This window comes from Zingiber officinale, chromosome 7B (genome assembly GCF_018446385.1).
Source record: "Zingiber officinale cultivar Zhangliang chromosome 7B, Zo_v1.1, whole genome shotgun sequence".
Lineage (NCBI taxonomy): Eukaryota > Viridiplantae > Streptophyta > Magnoliopsida > Zingiberales > Zingiberaceae > Zingiber > Zingiber officinale.
Window position 1 is genome coordinate 57975677 of NC_055999.1, and position 17215 is coordinate 57992891.

The following is a 17215-nucleotide window of genomic DNA, read 5'->3' on the forward strand; positions in this document are numbered from 1 at the left end:
AAGGAAAGCAAGGTGATCGGTCGACCGATAGGAGGATTAATCGACTGAAAGGATTAGTCAACCGAACGACTTTTCAATCAACCGAACTACTTTTCGGTCGACCGAATGACTTTTCGATCGACAAGACTTATATAAGGGTTGCTCGAGGTCCGAGCCAAGGCAACTGTTTAATTGGTTCTGAATCAGCTCCCTGTTCATACTTCTGATATTCTGCTCATCATCTTCACGTGCAAGCTGCTACAATGAGGATTGTCGACAAGCTTCACTTCTTACTCTTTGTTGGTATATTTTTATTAGCTTGCATTGCTTTAATTTCAAGAAGATAGTAGTGTGTTACTATCTTCTAGTTGTATTATACAAATGATTTCTTTTTGAAGATTTTGAAAAGAAGAGTTATAGTGAATTGTCCAATGGTGCAATCAAGGATTGTGGGTCTTGGAGTAGAAGTCAACATAGGTTCCGAACCAAGTAACTACCTGAGTCACCTATCTTTCTTTTACTATCTTATTTTCCGTTGTCTTACTTTGATATTTGTTTTACAAATTGTTATGAAAAAAAAAAATTTTAACGAGCGATATTCACCTGTAACGACCCGACTCCTGGGTACTAAGCTGTGAGCCGGATCGCTACATTAACTACTGAAATTACTGTGCTGTACTGTGCGGAAACTGGGTAAAATAAAATTTTACTAAACTATTGTAGTTGCCTCTGTTAACTCTGTGAGAGTGAGATTTCATATCCAACTACCTTCTAGATATTCATAGCTATACTGGAGAGGTGAAACTGGAGCTTTGGATCGGTCCATGGAACGATCCACTGGCACCCACGCGAACACTGGCTGGATCGGTCTGCCGACCGATCCAGCTGCTCACTGATCGGTCGGTGAGACCGATCAGTGGTTCACTGATCGGTCGGCCGACCGATCAGTGACTGCTGAATTCGTCCCGAACTCTCTGTTCGCGGAGGGATCGATCGGCTGACCGATCCTGGGAGATACAGTAAGCTACTGTATCCATCTGGATCGGTCGGCTGACCGATCCAGGAGAAGAAAAAGCACTGGATCGGTCTGCTGACCGATCCAGGTTCTGATAGTCTGATACGAAATCAGAATTTCTGATTTCCAGCACTGATTCGTGCCAAAAATCGCATACAAAAGTTCTAGATACATGAAAAACACTCTAGCATGTAAATACTAACATTCTAAACATGATAAACTAAACAAGACATAGTTTACTAAACTGTAACACCTAGTAACAAGACTAAGTCATAAAACTAGGCATGTTAAGTACTAAAATTGAAATAAAAGCGTATAGATCCCAAGGATCTTTATTCTAGACCCCTTGCACACACACATCATCGTAGCATCGCCCTCCAGCCTCCGCTAGTCCACTTTTCTTTTACCGGTATCTGCAGTATAAGAAAAGTAGCATCTGTAAGCTAAGAAGCTTAGTAAGAAACCATCTACCTCACAAAAACATGCAACGATGCGATTATGGTTTTAAAACATGCTGTTTGAAAACTTAACTGAGTATGGCAACATGGCATGACATACAAACATGTACTGAACTGATCATGGCATACAAACAAGCTGAGCATAGCATACGGTATCTGAAACTAAGTATAAATACTGAACTGGTCATGCATATACATCTAACTGGTCATGAACTCAAATCATGAAACTTAACTGAGATAATTAACTAAAACTGAAACTAAGTTAGTGTTTCCATCACTGATTACATATTTGGAAAAACTATATATAATAATAGATGAAAATACTAAACATGCTGTTGGGGCCCTGGCAACTGTACTTACTGTGCGCGCATCCCTAAGAGACCCGGGATTGCAAGTTCCGAATCCAGCAGGGTTATTAGGTTATCTGAACCTAGGGACGACTGTGGGAGTCCAACCCATGGATATCTGATCCAAGTACAGTGCCAACTGAATAAAAGTAAAATACTGAATACTGTTTTATTTTACTTTGCTGTTCTAGGTTATCTGAACCTAGAGGCTACTGTGGGAGCCCACCCAATGGATATCTGATCCATATAGCTGTAATAACTGATAATAAGCTGAATAAAATGTTTCTAATACATTTTACATGCTGTTAGGACGCCTACTGGTGCATCCTTCTGAACTGGGCATTCTACCGAATGCTTGGTGTGCACTAAAAGCACACCCTAAAACTGAAAACTATAGAACTACTGAACTAACGCCAAAACTAACAAGCGAGAGCAATTATACTGCAGGTGAGGGGTTTCTTACCTTGTGTGCTAGATTTCTTACAAATCTAATTGCTAGAAATTCCGGTGGAGACGACTTCTCGACGATTCGCTCGCGTCCACGTGTTCTACTCGCGGAGGGGAACGTCCTTGTGCTGAAATCGTCGCCGGAAAGTGACCTTGGGACCCTAGGGATGGAACCCTAGTGTTGTTTGGGTGTTGGCGCCGAGAGAAGGAGAGGGTTGGCGTCGGCGTGAGGGTTTTTTTGGAGAGGGAGAGTTGCCGAACCAAAACTTAAACCAAACCAACTTAAGTTCTTAATTTATATTAAGTGGGTAACTAGGCCCAACTTAAATATAAATATAAATGTTTCCCTTCTCTTTCAGCACGGCCCTGCTGGGTTCAACTGGTTACTAACATTATCCTTAAGCCATAGGTCTCGGGTTCAATTTCCGCTAAGACTGTTTTCGTTTTCTAATTATTTTTGCTACTTCCGCTACTCGGAAAATTCCGGAAAAATATTTAAAAATTCCATAAAAATCCTACTATATTTCTAAAACAGTTTTGAGAATTTTCGGGCATTACATCACCCCTCTATATCGCTTCATTTTGATCCATCACAAAGAGGATGTTGGGCTGACCCAATCCATATATATAAATACAATCCTCAGTAGATTTTCAATGAAAGAATCTAAAAGAGAATATTTACCAATGTGTCATGATATAACTTTGTCTCTATGTGCCCCCAAAACAACCGAGGAGATAAAGATAATGACACACATTCCATATACGCCTGCCATTTTTAGTTCTTGTAAAGTATGATTTTTATCATTGACAAATGATATGACAATTTCTTGAGAGAATCTCTCCCTTCTTTCTAGAATATCTAGAGAGAAGGTGACTGGAGGTTGGTAGGGTACCGGACTCCCACTCTGGTGGACTGTGGTGAATCTTTCTCGTCTTCCCTGCACTGGACGAAGAACTCTCTTGGTGGTGGCATTCCCATTGTGATGGAGGGGCCTCCCTCGCATGGGATTTGACCGAAGGTTGCGGAGGTAGGGCGAGGATTTTACTAGGTAGGCTCTTCTTTGGTATATAGGCTGCCTTCTCACTAGTAAATTTATTTCTCCTATCATCTTCTTCGTGGTCCCTCTCTCGGTTTTCTTTCTTTTTGAATTTTCTCTAGATCTCTTCTCCTCTCTCAGCTTTGTCCTGGATCTACTTTCTCCGCTTGCACAAGCTTGAAAAAAAGGGGTTCTTCGATCCCTACAACCCTACTGCCAACATTCAGTGAAGAAACTTCTTGGTTTTTAGGCGATCTGAAAGGTCCTGTGAGATCTCCGACCAAATTTGTAAACAAGGAAGGTTTTGAGAATCTTTAATCAACATTAATTGTTAGGGATACCAGCATTAATTGGCCCGCTGATTATTAGTGTGTTTAGGTGGCAAATTCCACTTTTGGTGTTTAGCTAGGACCACATCCTTTGTTTGGGTGTGCACTTTGAATTTTCTTTCCAAATGGAAAAAATGAAAAAGAAGAAAAAGGGACACAACCAATCCCCTATGAGTCAATCAAGGAAAGATAAAGATTCATTGACCAATTTGGAGGTGGAAATGACAATCTTTGGCATCGATGAAGTGGGTGACGTGGATGGCATGGATAAAGAAATCATTGTTGGGTGACTTTGAAATCTACAAGTCAGCCTATGCCATGTGGACATACTGATGGGACACATAAGTTAGATGCTGAGGTGGATGCACAAAGGGCAACAAGTGCTGAACAAATTAATGGCAAGGATACAACTCAAACAGGGAAGAGGTCGTGCTGGTTAATACTCCGGTTGAGGATGGAGGGGCAGATCAGTCGGATGAGCAAGGGAAGTCTTGGGCGGGTCTTTTCAAGGACAATTGCAAGATGACAATGACTACACATTTGAACAACATAAGGCTATAGGGAAGAGATTGAATTTTGGATATGATGACATCGAAACAGTCGAGGACTCGATTGGCTATTGTCTAGTGGGATGTTTCATGGGTAGGCATCCAGGGCGTGACGGTGTGGAGGCAGTGACTCGCAGATGGAAGGTTCCTTATAAATTCTTTATGCACAAGAGCGGTTGGATAATTTACAAACTAGAAATGTCGTAGGATAAGGAGAAAGTCTTACTTGGATGATCATAATTCACTTTCGGAATTCCTTTGTTCTTGAAGCACATGCCAAGTTGTTTCCTTTACAATGAAGATAGAGGTTCATTCCAGCATGGGTCCGGATTCACGGCCTTCCTCCGAATTGTTGGTCACCAAAAGTTTTGAGTTTGATAGGCTCGAAGATTGACAGGCTACTCTACACTGACAAATTAACAAGGACATTATCACTTAGCAATTATGGAGGTGACCATCTCGATTTCGGTTACGGTTGAAACTCCTTAGAACCCTAATGGTAGTCCTCGGAGGGCAGAGAAGGAGGCTCCTCAATATCCACGATAACAAGGGGAAGAAGTGGAACGATCAGCACATAATGATGAAGGGTCGGCTACTAATTCGAAGGTCTCGAATAGCTCGAGAGATTCTTCCTTATCAGCGGCTCAAGAGACACAAACATCTAACAATGGGGCATCTTTGACTTCGGCACCGTTATCTTCTTCGTCGAAGCTAAGAAGAATAAAGTTTGATGTGGTTAAAAAGTGAATTGATAACTAAAGTTTGTTATGATCAAATATTATCATTAATATGATTATGATCGACTCACATTATTGGGTTTTATAGAAGTTCTAATATCCAATGGGTTAAGATGGAAGAAAGAAAATGGCTAGGTTTAATTTGTTTTTCTTAGCCACACGCCGACAAATCTTTAAATTTCATAGCCAGTCAAAATAGTTAGGTCCAGTTAATTTTGTTTTCATCTAATATCATAGAAAGTATATTCTAAGATGTCATATTGTTAATATACTGAAATAAAAAATAGATAAACAACATTACTGATTATTCTAAATAATTTATAAGACAAAATGTGGACTTTGAATTGCCTCCCACTAATTTTAACATTTCCCATCACCCCCTAATGGAAACGGGAAATCAAATTTCCTTAGTGAGTATATAGAGGCTGATCATGTCCAAAAGCTAGGAAGATGATTAGCTAGAAACTCGGCTATGCTGTTGACCAAACAAAGACCTCAAGTTGTTTTGCGTGTCACAAAGAGCGTTAACTGCGGGCAAGGGAAGGGGGCTCGACGTTGGCTCTCCGACGCTCAAATAAGTAATTGGTTTTGAGAGAAGAATAGTGAAAGAAATGGTAGCAATGAGTGTGTAAAAATGTGTAGCATCGCATACCTCCACCTGTGGATGAAGACCCCTTTTATAAATCACCGATGTGTTTATGCATGAATTACAAAGCATTTCCAAAAAAGGACAAGCCATAAAGTAACCCTGACACCTTTCATAAAATGAGCCTACAAATCTCTGTGATTTGATAGGCTGGAAGTTTTGAAAGTGCGATTTGTCTGCAGAATATCTTTTGTCATATGTGGCACAAAACGTCAAAAGAGCGTTCTAATTTATTGGGATACGGGGTCCACAATAGACTACTTTGACCAACCAATTGAATCACTGGTACTACCCTTAGTTCCGAGAAGTACTCGGTCAATGTTTACGAATGCAGTTGGCGACTTGGCTTCTTTATTTGAACTGTACGCAGCCAGATGTCTAGTATGTTCGATCGGACTATATGTCCGATCGGTTGGAGCACTCGGTCAGGATAGTTGATACTTAGCTTCATACTTCATCGTTGATTCTGAAATCAGGCTTTGAGGCTAGATTGACTAGAGGGCCTGATTAGGCGAGCCCTTGGCTTAACACTCCGTTCACGCACAGGATTGGAACTCACGGTTTGGCCGACTTAGAGGTCCGGTTGGACATTCTCTTGTTCCAAATGATGTTGACCACCCTTTGACTTTGACTTTGACCCACATCAGCCGACCTCCTAGACTTTGACCCATCCCAAATGGGCCCACCTTAAACATTGTATCTAAGCCCAATTAACCAACTGTGATATCTAAATGATATCAGCCGATCACAATTCCCCCAAAAGTATAACTCAATTACATCATATACAATCTCTATGTAATTTGCCTCACGTTTGATAATGACCCAATAATATGACACTGATTATCTTTGCGTGTCAAACCAACCCATTAATGTTGGATTGTAATTGACGGTTGCTGCGTTCCCTAATGATATGAGCTAAAGGCATGGGAGTTCCACCCAATCCACATTCCTTATGCCACCAGTGGAAGACACAACTTCCCGGCGTCCAAGCCTCCCTAATGATATAAGCCAGACACTGACCGCAGGTAGCATTGATCAGATAGGCAGTGAAAAATGTACTCTTGTATTTTTCCCTTTATGACTTAATCTAAATTTTGAATCATATTCTAAATGAGGGATTTTAATTTAAACATTTATCTTATTACTCGGAAGATATAATATGTTTCCTGTACGTTTGCCAGATTCAAGCAACTATATATATATCTATATCTATATATATATATATATATAGACACACACACGTTCTCCACTCCTTGGAAAGTTGAGGAGCCAAGCTTTTAATATTCCTCCTTGGAAAAATATGAAGACAACCTCTCATCTCCTCCTTGAAAAATTTTCTTCATCATCTTCCTTGGAGAAAATTTCGGCAGCACCTCTTGATCTCCCCTTGGAGTCTTCAGCATCCAACCCTTTTGATCTTCCTTGTAGATTTGAGAAGACACACCTATTGTTCTTCTCCTTGAGAATTCGGACAGCCATTACTTTTCTTCTCCTTGAAAATTTCGACAGCCTCTCTCAGTTTTTTACTTCTTGTCATCATCTGCAAATCATTGCAAAGATGAGAACCACATCCAGTATCCAATACCTTTCGCAGTAACTCTTGCTCTGTTTCTAAGTCTCAAGAGTAAACCCTGAACTCACAAGATGCTATTGTTTAAACATTAATGCCTCTTGATTAGTTAGCACTTTATCATTTGACAAGGATATTCCTTCTATCATGACTAAAATTTTGTTTAACATTAATGCCTCCCGGTAAATTAGCAATTTATCATGCAGAACATGAACATTACCAAAATTATTTATCTAATAATTCTCTTTAACAAGCCTTTAATTGTTTTATGCATTAGCTAAATTGTTTAGAATCTTGTGAGTGTACATGCAAACACATCGAGTAACTTATCCTCTTGTGAAACAAGGAAAATGATTCCATGAGTAACATACGAGGGAAAAGGTGTTGCAGATTGTTCTAAGAATGCGTTTGGTTCAAGTTATCATGTATAATCTTAGTTATGTGATTACCAAGTAATCATATAACCAAGGTTATGGAGAATAAAATATAACCAAATGTTGTTTGGTTCAACCTAGGTAATGCAATAAAAATTTCTTTGTTTGAAGGTTTTAATAAATAACCTAGTTTAATATTTTATTATATTACCCTTAGTTACAAAACCAACCATATATTATTATTATTATTATTATTATTATTTTTAAACTCTACATTTTTTATTTTTTATTTTTCATATTTTTCTTTATTTTTATGTTTTTTTTAAATTTTTATTTCTTTTCATTTTTATTATTTTTTATTTTTTATGTTTTTTTAATATTTTTTATATTTTATATATATTTTAATTTTTTTAATGTTTTTATTATTTTTTACATTTTTTTAATTTTTTTTAAAATTTTTTTACGTTTTTTCTATAGTTCTATTTTTTATTATTTTTAATTTTTTTTCCTATTTTTAATTTTTTTTTACTTTTTTACATTTTTTTATTTTTATTTTTTTTCTTTACATTTTTCTTTTTTATCACATTTTTCTCTTATTCAAGGATATTTTGGGTAAAATTTTTTTGTTAACCCCGGAATCAAGAAAAATCTCAATTTTTCGAGATTTTTCGATTCCGGGTTGCATGCCCCTTTTGCTGACGTGCCGGGCATGACACATTACTCGGGAATCATCGATTACCTAAACCAAATAAGGTTTTCGTTGATAACCTTGGATGAATAACCAAGATTATCAAGGATAACCCCGAACCAAACACACCCTACCAGCTTTGTGATTTCAAACAGTTGTATTGGTGAATTATGTTATTAATTTATTTGTAGAGTCCTTATGTGCTGAATGCTTGCAGTTTTCCACTATTATGCTTTGCTAAAAGCTAAGTTAGTAATTTATTTTTCTTCACTATTATATCTTATATATAGTCATATAAAGAAAAAGCTGTTTGTGTTCATGATTAATTACTTCTTCCTCTATGTGCTCTCAACAGGATATGATCAAAAATGTACTAGAGATAAAAGACACACATGTTCGAGAAGTGATGACACCTCTTGTAGATGTAGTTGCAATTTATGGCAGTGCAACACTCGTTGATTTTCAGAATTTGTGGGAGACTCATCAATATTCAAGGTTACTTCAGTTTGCTTCAATGTTTCAATTTTTGTTTAATATATAAGTTAATTTCTCGCACAAAATGAATTTCAGAGTACCAGTCTTTGAGGAGCGTATTGATAATATTGTAGGGATTGCATATGCCATGGACATGCTTGACTATGTCAAAAAGGTGGGTTCTATGTACCTTTCGATATTTATTTATTTTAGTTGCATCATCAGATTCATGTTGATATTTTGTTAATCAATTAGTTTCCTTCTATTATTCAAGGTTGAGAAGCTAAAAGAAATCACGGTGAACAATATTGCGCGCATGCCAGCGTATTTTGTACCAGGTACTACAAAGCTATGAAACTTAATTAGTGATTTAGGATGTGAGACAAATCTATATATTAATCTTGACTTCTCTTATTTCCCAAACTTGTTTTTTTTGGTTGTTGTGGATGGCATTTATTGTTTCATTTAATTTGTGGCATAGAATTTTCCTTTTTGGTCTTTCTACTTTTTGTTTCAGTAGTTAATCAGTGTTTGTAGATGGAGGAGCTCTGATACATTATTAAAACATTGTTACACAGTTGGAGATATGATACATTGCTAGAGCATTCTTATATACATCATTATTTTTTCACACTGCAGATTCAATGCCCGTCTGGAATATGCTGAGAGAGTTTCGCATAAGGCAGGTTCATATGGCTGTAGTGCTTAATGAATATGGTGGAACAGTCGGTGTACGTTCTGTTAAAACTCTTCTAATTATTGTCCTTAAGCAATCCATAGTTATCAAATAACATAATCTTTAGCTGAATTCAGAAGCAAAAGCAACTTGATATATCATTCCAGATATGTGTACTTTATTTTAATTTTGATCTCTCTTTAACATTATTGCTCATTTATGTATAATTAATTGCACAGATTGTGACCCTAGAAGATGTTGTTGAAGAGATTGTTGGTGAAATATTTGATGACAATGATTCAAAGGTAAATTATCATAAAACTGTACTGATTTGCATGTACTGGCTTTTTATTTACCTTGTTTCCCACTTCATTGTAGTCATGGGTTCTAGGAGGTTACTAGCATTACAATGATTGGACCTCCAGGTGGTCAGAATTGCATTGTCATGGGTTCTTCTATTTTGTTGAAAATGATTTTGGAGATGTTATGCATCATATAGTTTGTGTTTTTTTATTACCTAATAATCTGTGTTATTGATGTAATTTTCCTAAAGCTACTTCTTGTGTCTAACACAGGAGGAAATCCAACGGAAAACAGGGTACATTGTGATGCGAGATGATGGGGCATTCGATGTCGATGCCAACACAAGTATTGATCAACTATCAGAAGAACTAAATATTAAAATACCAGAGGTTTGCATCTTCTATTACTGCAGAAGTAGATTCTTTGCTTCAACATATATCCATTTATGTGCAAGTAGTTATCTTCCTCAGAGGAGGATACTGCTGAGCCCATGTATGACTTTTCTTTAGTGAGAAATTGAGATGACCAACATATTATAATGAGGTACATGGGCATTGATAGTATGAATTGAAAATTGCTCGAGTAAACCAAAGGGAGTTGCAAAGATTTCTTTGCATTATTATATACTTAAGTTTCATTTTAATTATTTAAGTTCATAATAACTACATGTGGCAATCATATCTTATATTATCATGTTATTTTCAGTTTTGCATTTGATGTGAAGAATTTTCTTCTATTTAAAATTTGATGATCTTTATTTTATGATTATAAATCATAATAATTTCATGCTTGAAGCGTCACTATGCAGTGGCGTAGCTAGGATTTTCAATCAGGGGCGAATTCAATAAATAAAAAAAAAATACAACACAAAATGCATAATAAAAGTCATATATATACTTCTATATGTTTTTACAATATCACTCTCTAAGATTTCATACTTTGAAAATGCTGAATGATAGCTTCATTATCACCAGTATCAAATACATCTCGCTCAATATATGATATCGAACAATCATTTGTCATACCATCTCCCAACCGATTACGAAGTGAGGTTTTGATTTATTTCATTGCTGAAAGCACTCTCTCTACAGTTGCAGTTGCAACAAGTAATAGCAATGTTAACTTCAAAAGTAAATATACCAAAAGGATATAGACGATGTTTCTTCAATTGAACCATCCTTTTAGTAAGCTGGCTAATCCCCACAACCTCAGAGAATTGATTGCTACTCCGCATATCAAAAATAAAGTTCTCAAGTTGGTGCTCAAGATCATTAACTCCATCGGGAAAAATTGGATGGAGAGCAAACTGAAATAATTTTCTCTTATCATAAGCGGAGAATGAATTTGATGGATCAAGACAAGCCATATATAACAACTCTATGTTCACCTCGTTAAAGAGACTGTTCAATTCTTGAAATTGCAAATCTATCACTTCATAACATGTTTCATTGTGATAATAGTGAAGATTTATCCTTCAACATTTTGTCGTGATCTCTTAGGAAAAACGAACAAGTCTTCCATGTTGTGCCGGATGACTACTTCATATTTAATACAAAATAAAGAAACTTTATTTAGTAACAAATCCCAACCATCTTCTCTCATGATTTGCGGTTGATGTTTGCTTGATATTACAAGAATCATGGCATTTACGATGTCTTGATCTTTTCTTTGCAAAGCTTGCGACAAATCATTAGTGACTCCCAAGATATTCTTCATTAAGTGCATTTGAAATATAAATTCATATTTTCCAAACAATTCCAACAGATTATTTGCTTTGTGCGCCCTTTTCTTGTGATCTTTTCCCTCTTCAACAAATAAAAGGACATCAATAACTAAAGGATACAAGCATATCAAACTCAACAATATATTATAATGTGAATCCCAACATGTGCTCCCAGCTCTTTTTAATGTCTTCTCTTGATTCATACCTCGTCCAGTGAGGATATCACCATCGTAAATTCCTTTAATAACCTTTTCAAATTGTTTCTCATAAAGTATGTCTCTTCGTTTGCATGACGCTCCAATAATATTGTTTAATTGTGCAACCATATAAAAAAAAAAAGTAGAAATCCTCAAATGTTTTTCAGCAACAGCTATAAGTGTAAGTTGCAGTTGATGAGCAAGACAATGAACATAATAAGCAGACTTGTTCTCCATCATAATTAAGATTTTGAAGCCATTGAATTCTCTTCTCATATTGCTAGCTCCATCGTATCCTTGCCCCACAAATTAGATATAGATAATTCATATTGGTGCAATAAAGAATAATAGTAGTCTTAAGTGATAAGGCAGTAGTGTCATTTACATGTACAATGCCTAGAAAGCATTCAACAATATTTCCCCTTTCATCTACAAATCGTAAAGTAACTACCATTTGTTCTTTAGCATATACATCACGAGTCTTATCAACTAATATAGTAAATAATTCATCACCAAGATCTTCAAGAATAGAATTAGTAGTTAAATATGCAATGGATCTGATAATATCTTGTTGAATATCAAGCGATGTCAGTTTGAGGTTTGAGGTTTGAGGTTTGAGGTTTGAGGGAGCATTATCCAATGCAACTTTATTTATATCCTTATTATGGTCAACAAGAAATCTTAACTGTTTAAGAAACTTACTATTGATTAAGTCTATTGATTCATTATGACCACGAAATGGTAATCCTTGACGCACAAGAAATCTTATGCAATCAATTGATGTTGTCAAACAAACACGATAATCGACAACTACTTGACTAGATTGATCGACCTAATAAGTTTCAATATGTTGTTTTTGATTCATTAAGTCATAAGCCGCCATCATACACCTGTTGTAAATGCTACTATGATTTCCAACATGTTCATGACAATTTTATTTCTTTCTCCAATTTTTAAATCCCGCAGTAACAAAAGAATCACCACCACTTTTACCACCTTGATCCGCTTTGAATAAATAGCAATAAAGACAAAAGGTCGTGTCTTTTGTAATGCTATATTCTAGCCAATTAGGATGAATACTATACCATATAGCTTGAAATCTTCATTTCTCTTTTGGATAAGAACGCCAAGGAAATTCATGATTCTTAGGCTGAAACCGACCTTTTTGTAAATAATAATATTGAATAATCTCTCTTTCATTCACATTATACTCAAGGATGTTCTTTCTTAGCCTAGGATCGCTAGGATACTCATTGAAGTCAACATTAGGGGGAGGTAATGGAGGGGGAGATATCTTATTTGAAGTAGATTCATCTCACATTTTCTTAAAATATCTCAACATTGTTATTTCACCTAATTTATCATCAACATAATATTTTAGAAACATAATCACATAATTTAATGACTATTTTTTTAACAATTAAAAAACAAATAACAAACGAAATTGATATAATTGATTTAAGAGTTAATGATCCCCTATTTTTCACACATATTGGTAGAGGTACTAAGTCAAATATTTACATTATAAAGACCTACTTTTCTAGTTATATAACTATCCAATTTTAATTCGACAATTCCTTCCATATGCATATAGTTATTATAAGATGTTCATATAAATTATATGATAAGTCTATCCATGTAATAAATGATGTGATTCAATTGATTAAATTTTCAAATGATCATCAATGAAATTGATCATCTTCATATAACAAATCAAATATCAAATGCACGAAAGACCTCAATATCTATAAACACTTAATACTTGACTAACAAACAAAACATAAATATATGAAAGATTAACACTATATGTTTTCTTAACATTTAAATCTATAATCGAAAGAGATCAAATAAGGAAACTCTACCTTAATTAAAAGTCGCTTGCTGTGGAGGGTCGGCGAAGTGATGACGGTGGTGGTGGCAACAAATGACAGTGGTGCTGGCAGCAATAGCGTAAGACGACAATGGCATGCGGCGACAACAATGATGACGACAGCGGCAGTAATGTACGGTGGAGAATTTTGAGGGTAAAATTAGAATTAGAGAAAAAATAAGAAGGGAATTAGGAAAGGAAGAAGAACCCGGGATAGATAAAAAAAAGGGAAGGGGATTAGGGGAGGAAAAGAAAACGAGAAAGGCAAAAAAAAAAAAAAAATAACAGAGTTTGGAAGAAGGGAAAAAAACACTAAAGCAGAGAAGGAGAAAAGGAGTTCAGCGATACGAGAGTGAGAAAAATAAAGTTTGGTGGTTTTAATTGGACTTTTTCAAAAAAGTCCAAAACATCTTAAAATATGTACGGGTCAACCAACCATAACCCTTAATATGCAATTATCTATATATATATATATATATATATATATATATATATATATATATATATATATGTGCGGGTCAAGTACAATAATTTATTTAATGTGTTGAAGTAGTCATATGATCCCATGATTACAATATATTTGATCCTTTTACTTCCATTTAAACTTGAGAGCATGAGAGACAAGAATTTGATGTAAATATTTTAATAATTAGTTTCCCTTAAAATGCATATTATCAAACTAATATTTAATATAGAATATTTTAAAATTTTATTTAGAACTTTATTTAAGTGTGCAAGAATGAGACAAAAATCCAGCTAATTAACAGAAAATCATTGTTGAAGTCATTCTACAAGAGATCACATTGATTCGTAAATATTACCTCAAAGATAGGACAAGTTTGTGTCTTGTGTGAATATGAATATTAGATTTTCTTGTTGGTGTAATTGGTTCTGCTAAAATTTGTCTTAGGGACAACAAATTTCTTAGGCAAGACTTGTCGTCTTTGATCTTTCAGGGTCATCAGTATGATACAGTATCTGGCTTTGTCTGTGAATCCTTTGGATATATTCCTGAAGAAGGTGGGAAGATCATAGTGGTACTTGAGAAGGCAAATAAAGAAGAGGATACTGAAGTCATTGAAATAACAACGGATGACCATGATGAGAAGAGATTTCAATCGTTTGAACTTGAGGTACTCCTTGATACTTCCTTAATTTCCTCAACAAAAACATCTTTGTTTGTGCAATTTGCTTCTGCCTTTCATGTTCTTTTCATAAATTTTCAAAGAGGTAAAAAATTGTTCATGCATTTCTATTTAGAAATATCCCTAAAGTTACACCATAATGCTGCAACCTCTTTTCTGACCATTGATATTGTTATGGAGATCACATCACATGGAACAATGCACTACGCCGTTAATTTGACAGTTTGATAAGTTACAAGTTTGTTTTTCATGTGGTGCTCTAGGATGGTGTTCTGATGTTAGTTTGTGAAAAAGTGTGTGCAGAACTTTGATGGAGCTCGTCTACTACATAATAGAGCAATTATTCTATAACTTTTATGATGTACTTCAATCATCTCTATGAAGTTGCTGCCTCTATAGCATTTAGTGTTTCTGCATGCAGATACTTGAAGCTAATGAAAGAAAGGTTGGTAAAGTTCGTTTTATACCAATCAACAATGAGCATGGAGAAAACTTAGATAATAAGGGCGTGACTCGAAAAGTAGATAAGCAAGCAAACAAATCCATAAATGAACTGGACAGCTCGGACGAAGAGATTGAGATGGGATTCAAAGATGGATGCTCCCACGAGGCCAGTTTTGCAGCAGGATGAGCTCCAACATAAAAATTCCTTGATTCATAACAATAGTCAAAAGCTAGGTAACCACGATTAACACAGTCTATGATAAAATCGTCACGTCTACAATGCTTTCTCTTGTTCGCAGATAAATAACGAGAAAAGAGCAGCTTTTCTTCAGAGTGAGAAACATGGGAAAGTTATGACCATAATCCAACCAAACGGATTGCGGCCTCAAAGGATATATCAAGTCGCCATGGAAGAACCACACAGGTCGTCGTGCAGCTTAAGCCAGCGCTTGCAGGATCTGCCTCTTCTCCCTCATCTGTTTGATCTGTGGTAGCCACTTGAACCTCTCTTGCAGCATTGCAACGGAGGAGCAGAGGACTAGTCATTATTCTGCTCAGCCATTTTAAGAATAAAAACTGATTCAACAATGGGTTGTATTCTTGTTCGCTTGTGCTCTTGTATTTGTCGGTCAAATAAGCTTTCTTTCTCTCACCTATTACATGTTTCCTCTGCATTTGGTTCTGTGAATTTTGCCTCGGAGGTCCAATGACCAAGGAGTTGTATAGGTTCGTGATTGGCGATGTGTCGGGAAGATGTGTGCTTCTGCGGGGGTAGCTGAGTTGATACCCGAGAGTGGGCTTGAATAAGTCTCCATAATTTATCTCCTTATAGAATAGAGGGGATTTCATCTTTTGCTACTTACTAAAGAGATAAGTCCAAAGCCTAGTTGATTTATATAATTTGGATGAGTTTTTTCCCGGGGAGAACGACAAATAATAATTTAGTCGTAATTAGTTATGATTTCTTTTTAGATTTACCTTTCCATTCAGATTATAGGTTGAGTCAGGATGAACAACCGACGGCCGTTTGTAGGCAGCCGACGATGGATAGGTGGTCGAGCTGTTGATGCTGAGCAGAGATTGATGCTGAGCAGAGATAAGGCCTTCGACCGCTTTATCTTAATCCAAATTATAATTTAAATAAAAAAGCGAACCTAGATCATAATTAATTATGACTAAATTATAATCATAATGTAACTATAATTATATTATGAATAATTCTCTAATTCATAAAAGTAAATGAGAGAATCCAATCTCCTGGATAGACACCCATCCAAATTGAGATTTTATTCTCTCCTATAATCGATGGACAGACAGACCTTAATTAATCCAGCATGCATCGCACTCAATCTTCCGATAATTATTCAAGTCAATCTGGAGAATCTCCATGGGGCCAATGGCGTTCGATCTCAGGGTTAAATTAGCGATGCTTGCTTCCGAAAGAAAACATCTAGAATCAAAATTACGGTTTTGATTTATTCGAGGTATTTTTCCTCCCTGATTCTGCATCCCTTTCCTTTGGACAAATTCCCAAGGGCGAATTTCAAATTTGGTTTTGCCTAAAACAACACGCATACCAGTTTTATTTATCTCAAAAGGCATACTTGATTTCAAAGTTTATGGTTCAAGGTAAGTGAAATTTAAAAGCTATTCTTTTTCTTAAAATTAATATTTTAATATATATATATATATATATATATATATATATATAGAGAGAGAGAGAGAGAGAGAGAGAGAGAGAAAGAGAAATGTTATGCTGGGCGACGCTTTGTGCGCGACCGTGAGCGATGCACAGACGTGGCACTGTCAGCTTGATTTCACTACAAATAAAATAATCCACAAAAATTACTCTCTCCCTTTCTTGCCTTTGTTCAAAATTTCGGCGGCGCTTATTATCAAAAATAAAATCTCCCTCGCCGCTCTCTCTCTCTCCCTCCCTCTCCCTCGCCGCTCTCTCTCCCTCGCTCCCGGTCCCCTCCGGCGTCCGTCCTCCGGGTGACCTGACGCTTCCCTAGAAAGTTCAATATTTTTTGTCTGGCTCGCCGCTCGCCCCCTTCCCTCGATCCCTCTGTCGAAACTCGTCACTCGCGCTCCCGGCCGGAAAGTTGCTCCGGCGTCTTCAATCGCAGGTCTACTGTGAGATCCTACCACTTCACTCCAATTTAATTTCTTAATCCACACCGTTATTACCTTGTTAAATCGGTATAA

General features: G+C 36.2%; 1 protein-coding gene across 2 annotated transcripts; it reads left to right on the forward strand.

The window, feature by feature from the left end:
* The first annotated feature begins 2965 nt into the window (after positions 1 to 2965).
* Positions 2966 to 15659, forward strand: LOC122005780 (DUF21 domain-containing protein At1g55930, chloroplastic-like). 2 transcript variants are annotated; one of them, XM_042560980.1, is made up of 10 exons: positions 2966 to 3295; positions 8531 to 8670; positions 8746 to 8824; positions 8924 to 8987; positions 9289 to 9380; positions 9565 to 9630; positions 9901 to 10017; positions 14375 to 14551; positions 14985 to 15241; positions 15307 to 15659. In XM_042560980.1, exons 2-9 carry the CDS (start codon positions 8534 to 8536, stop codon positions 15192 to 15194), a joined length of 942 nt encoding a protein of 313 aa, XP_042416914.1. In that variant the 5' UTR covers positions 2966 to 3295; positions 8531 to 8533; the 3' UTR covers positions 15195 to 15241; positions 15307 to 15659. The 2 variants fall into 2 exon arrangements, with proteins under 2 accessions (XP_042416914.1, XP_042416915.1); XM_042560981.1 differs by having other exon boundaries at positions 2966 to 3274.
* Positions 15660 to 17215: the final 1556 nt, after the last annotated feature.

What these genes read in the sequence shown, in the direction of transcription:
- LOC122005780 (XM_042560980.1), top strand. Translation starts at nt 8,534, where the DNA reads ATGATCAAAAATGTACTAGAGATAAAAGACACACATGTTCGAGAAGTG. An exon ending in TGCTTGACTATGTCAAAAAG is followed by an intron (nt 8,825 to 8,923) that starts GTGGGTTCTATG and finishes CTATTATTCAAG; the next exon opens with GTTGAGAAGCTAAAAGAAAT. An exon ending in GCCAGCGTATTTTGTACCAG is followed by an intron (nt 8,988 to 9,288) that starts GTACTACAAAGC and finishes TTCACACTGCAG; the next exon opens with ATTCAATGCCCGTCTGGAAT.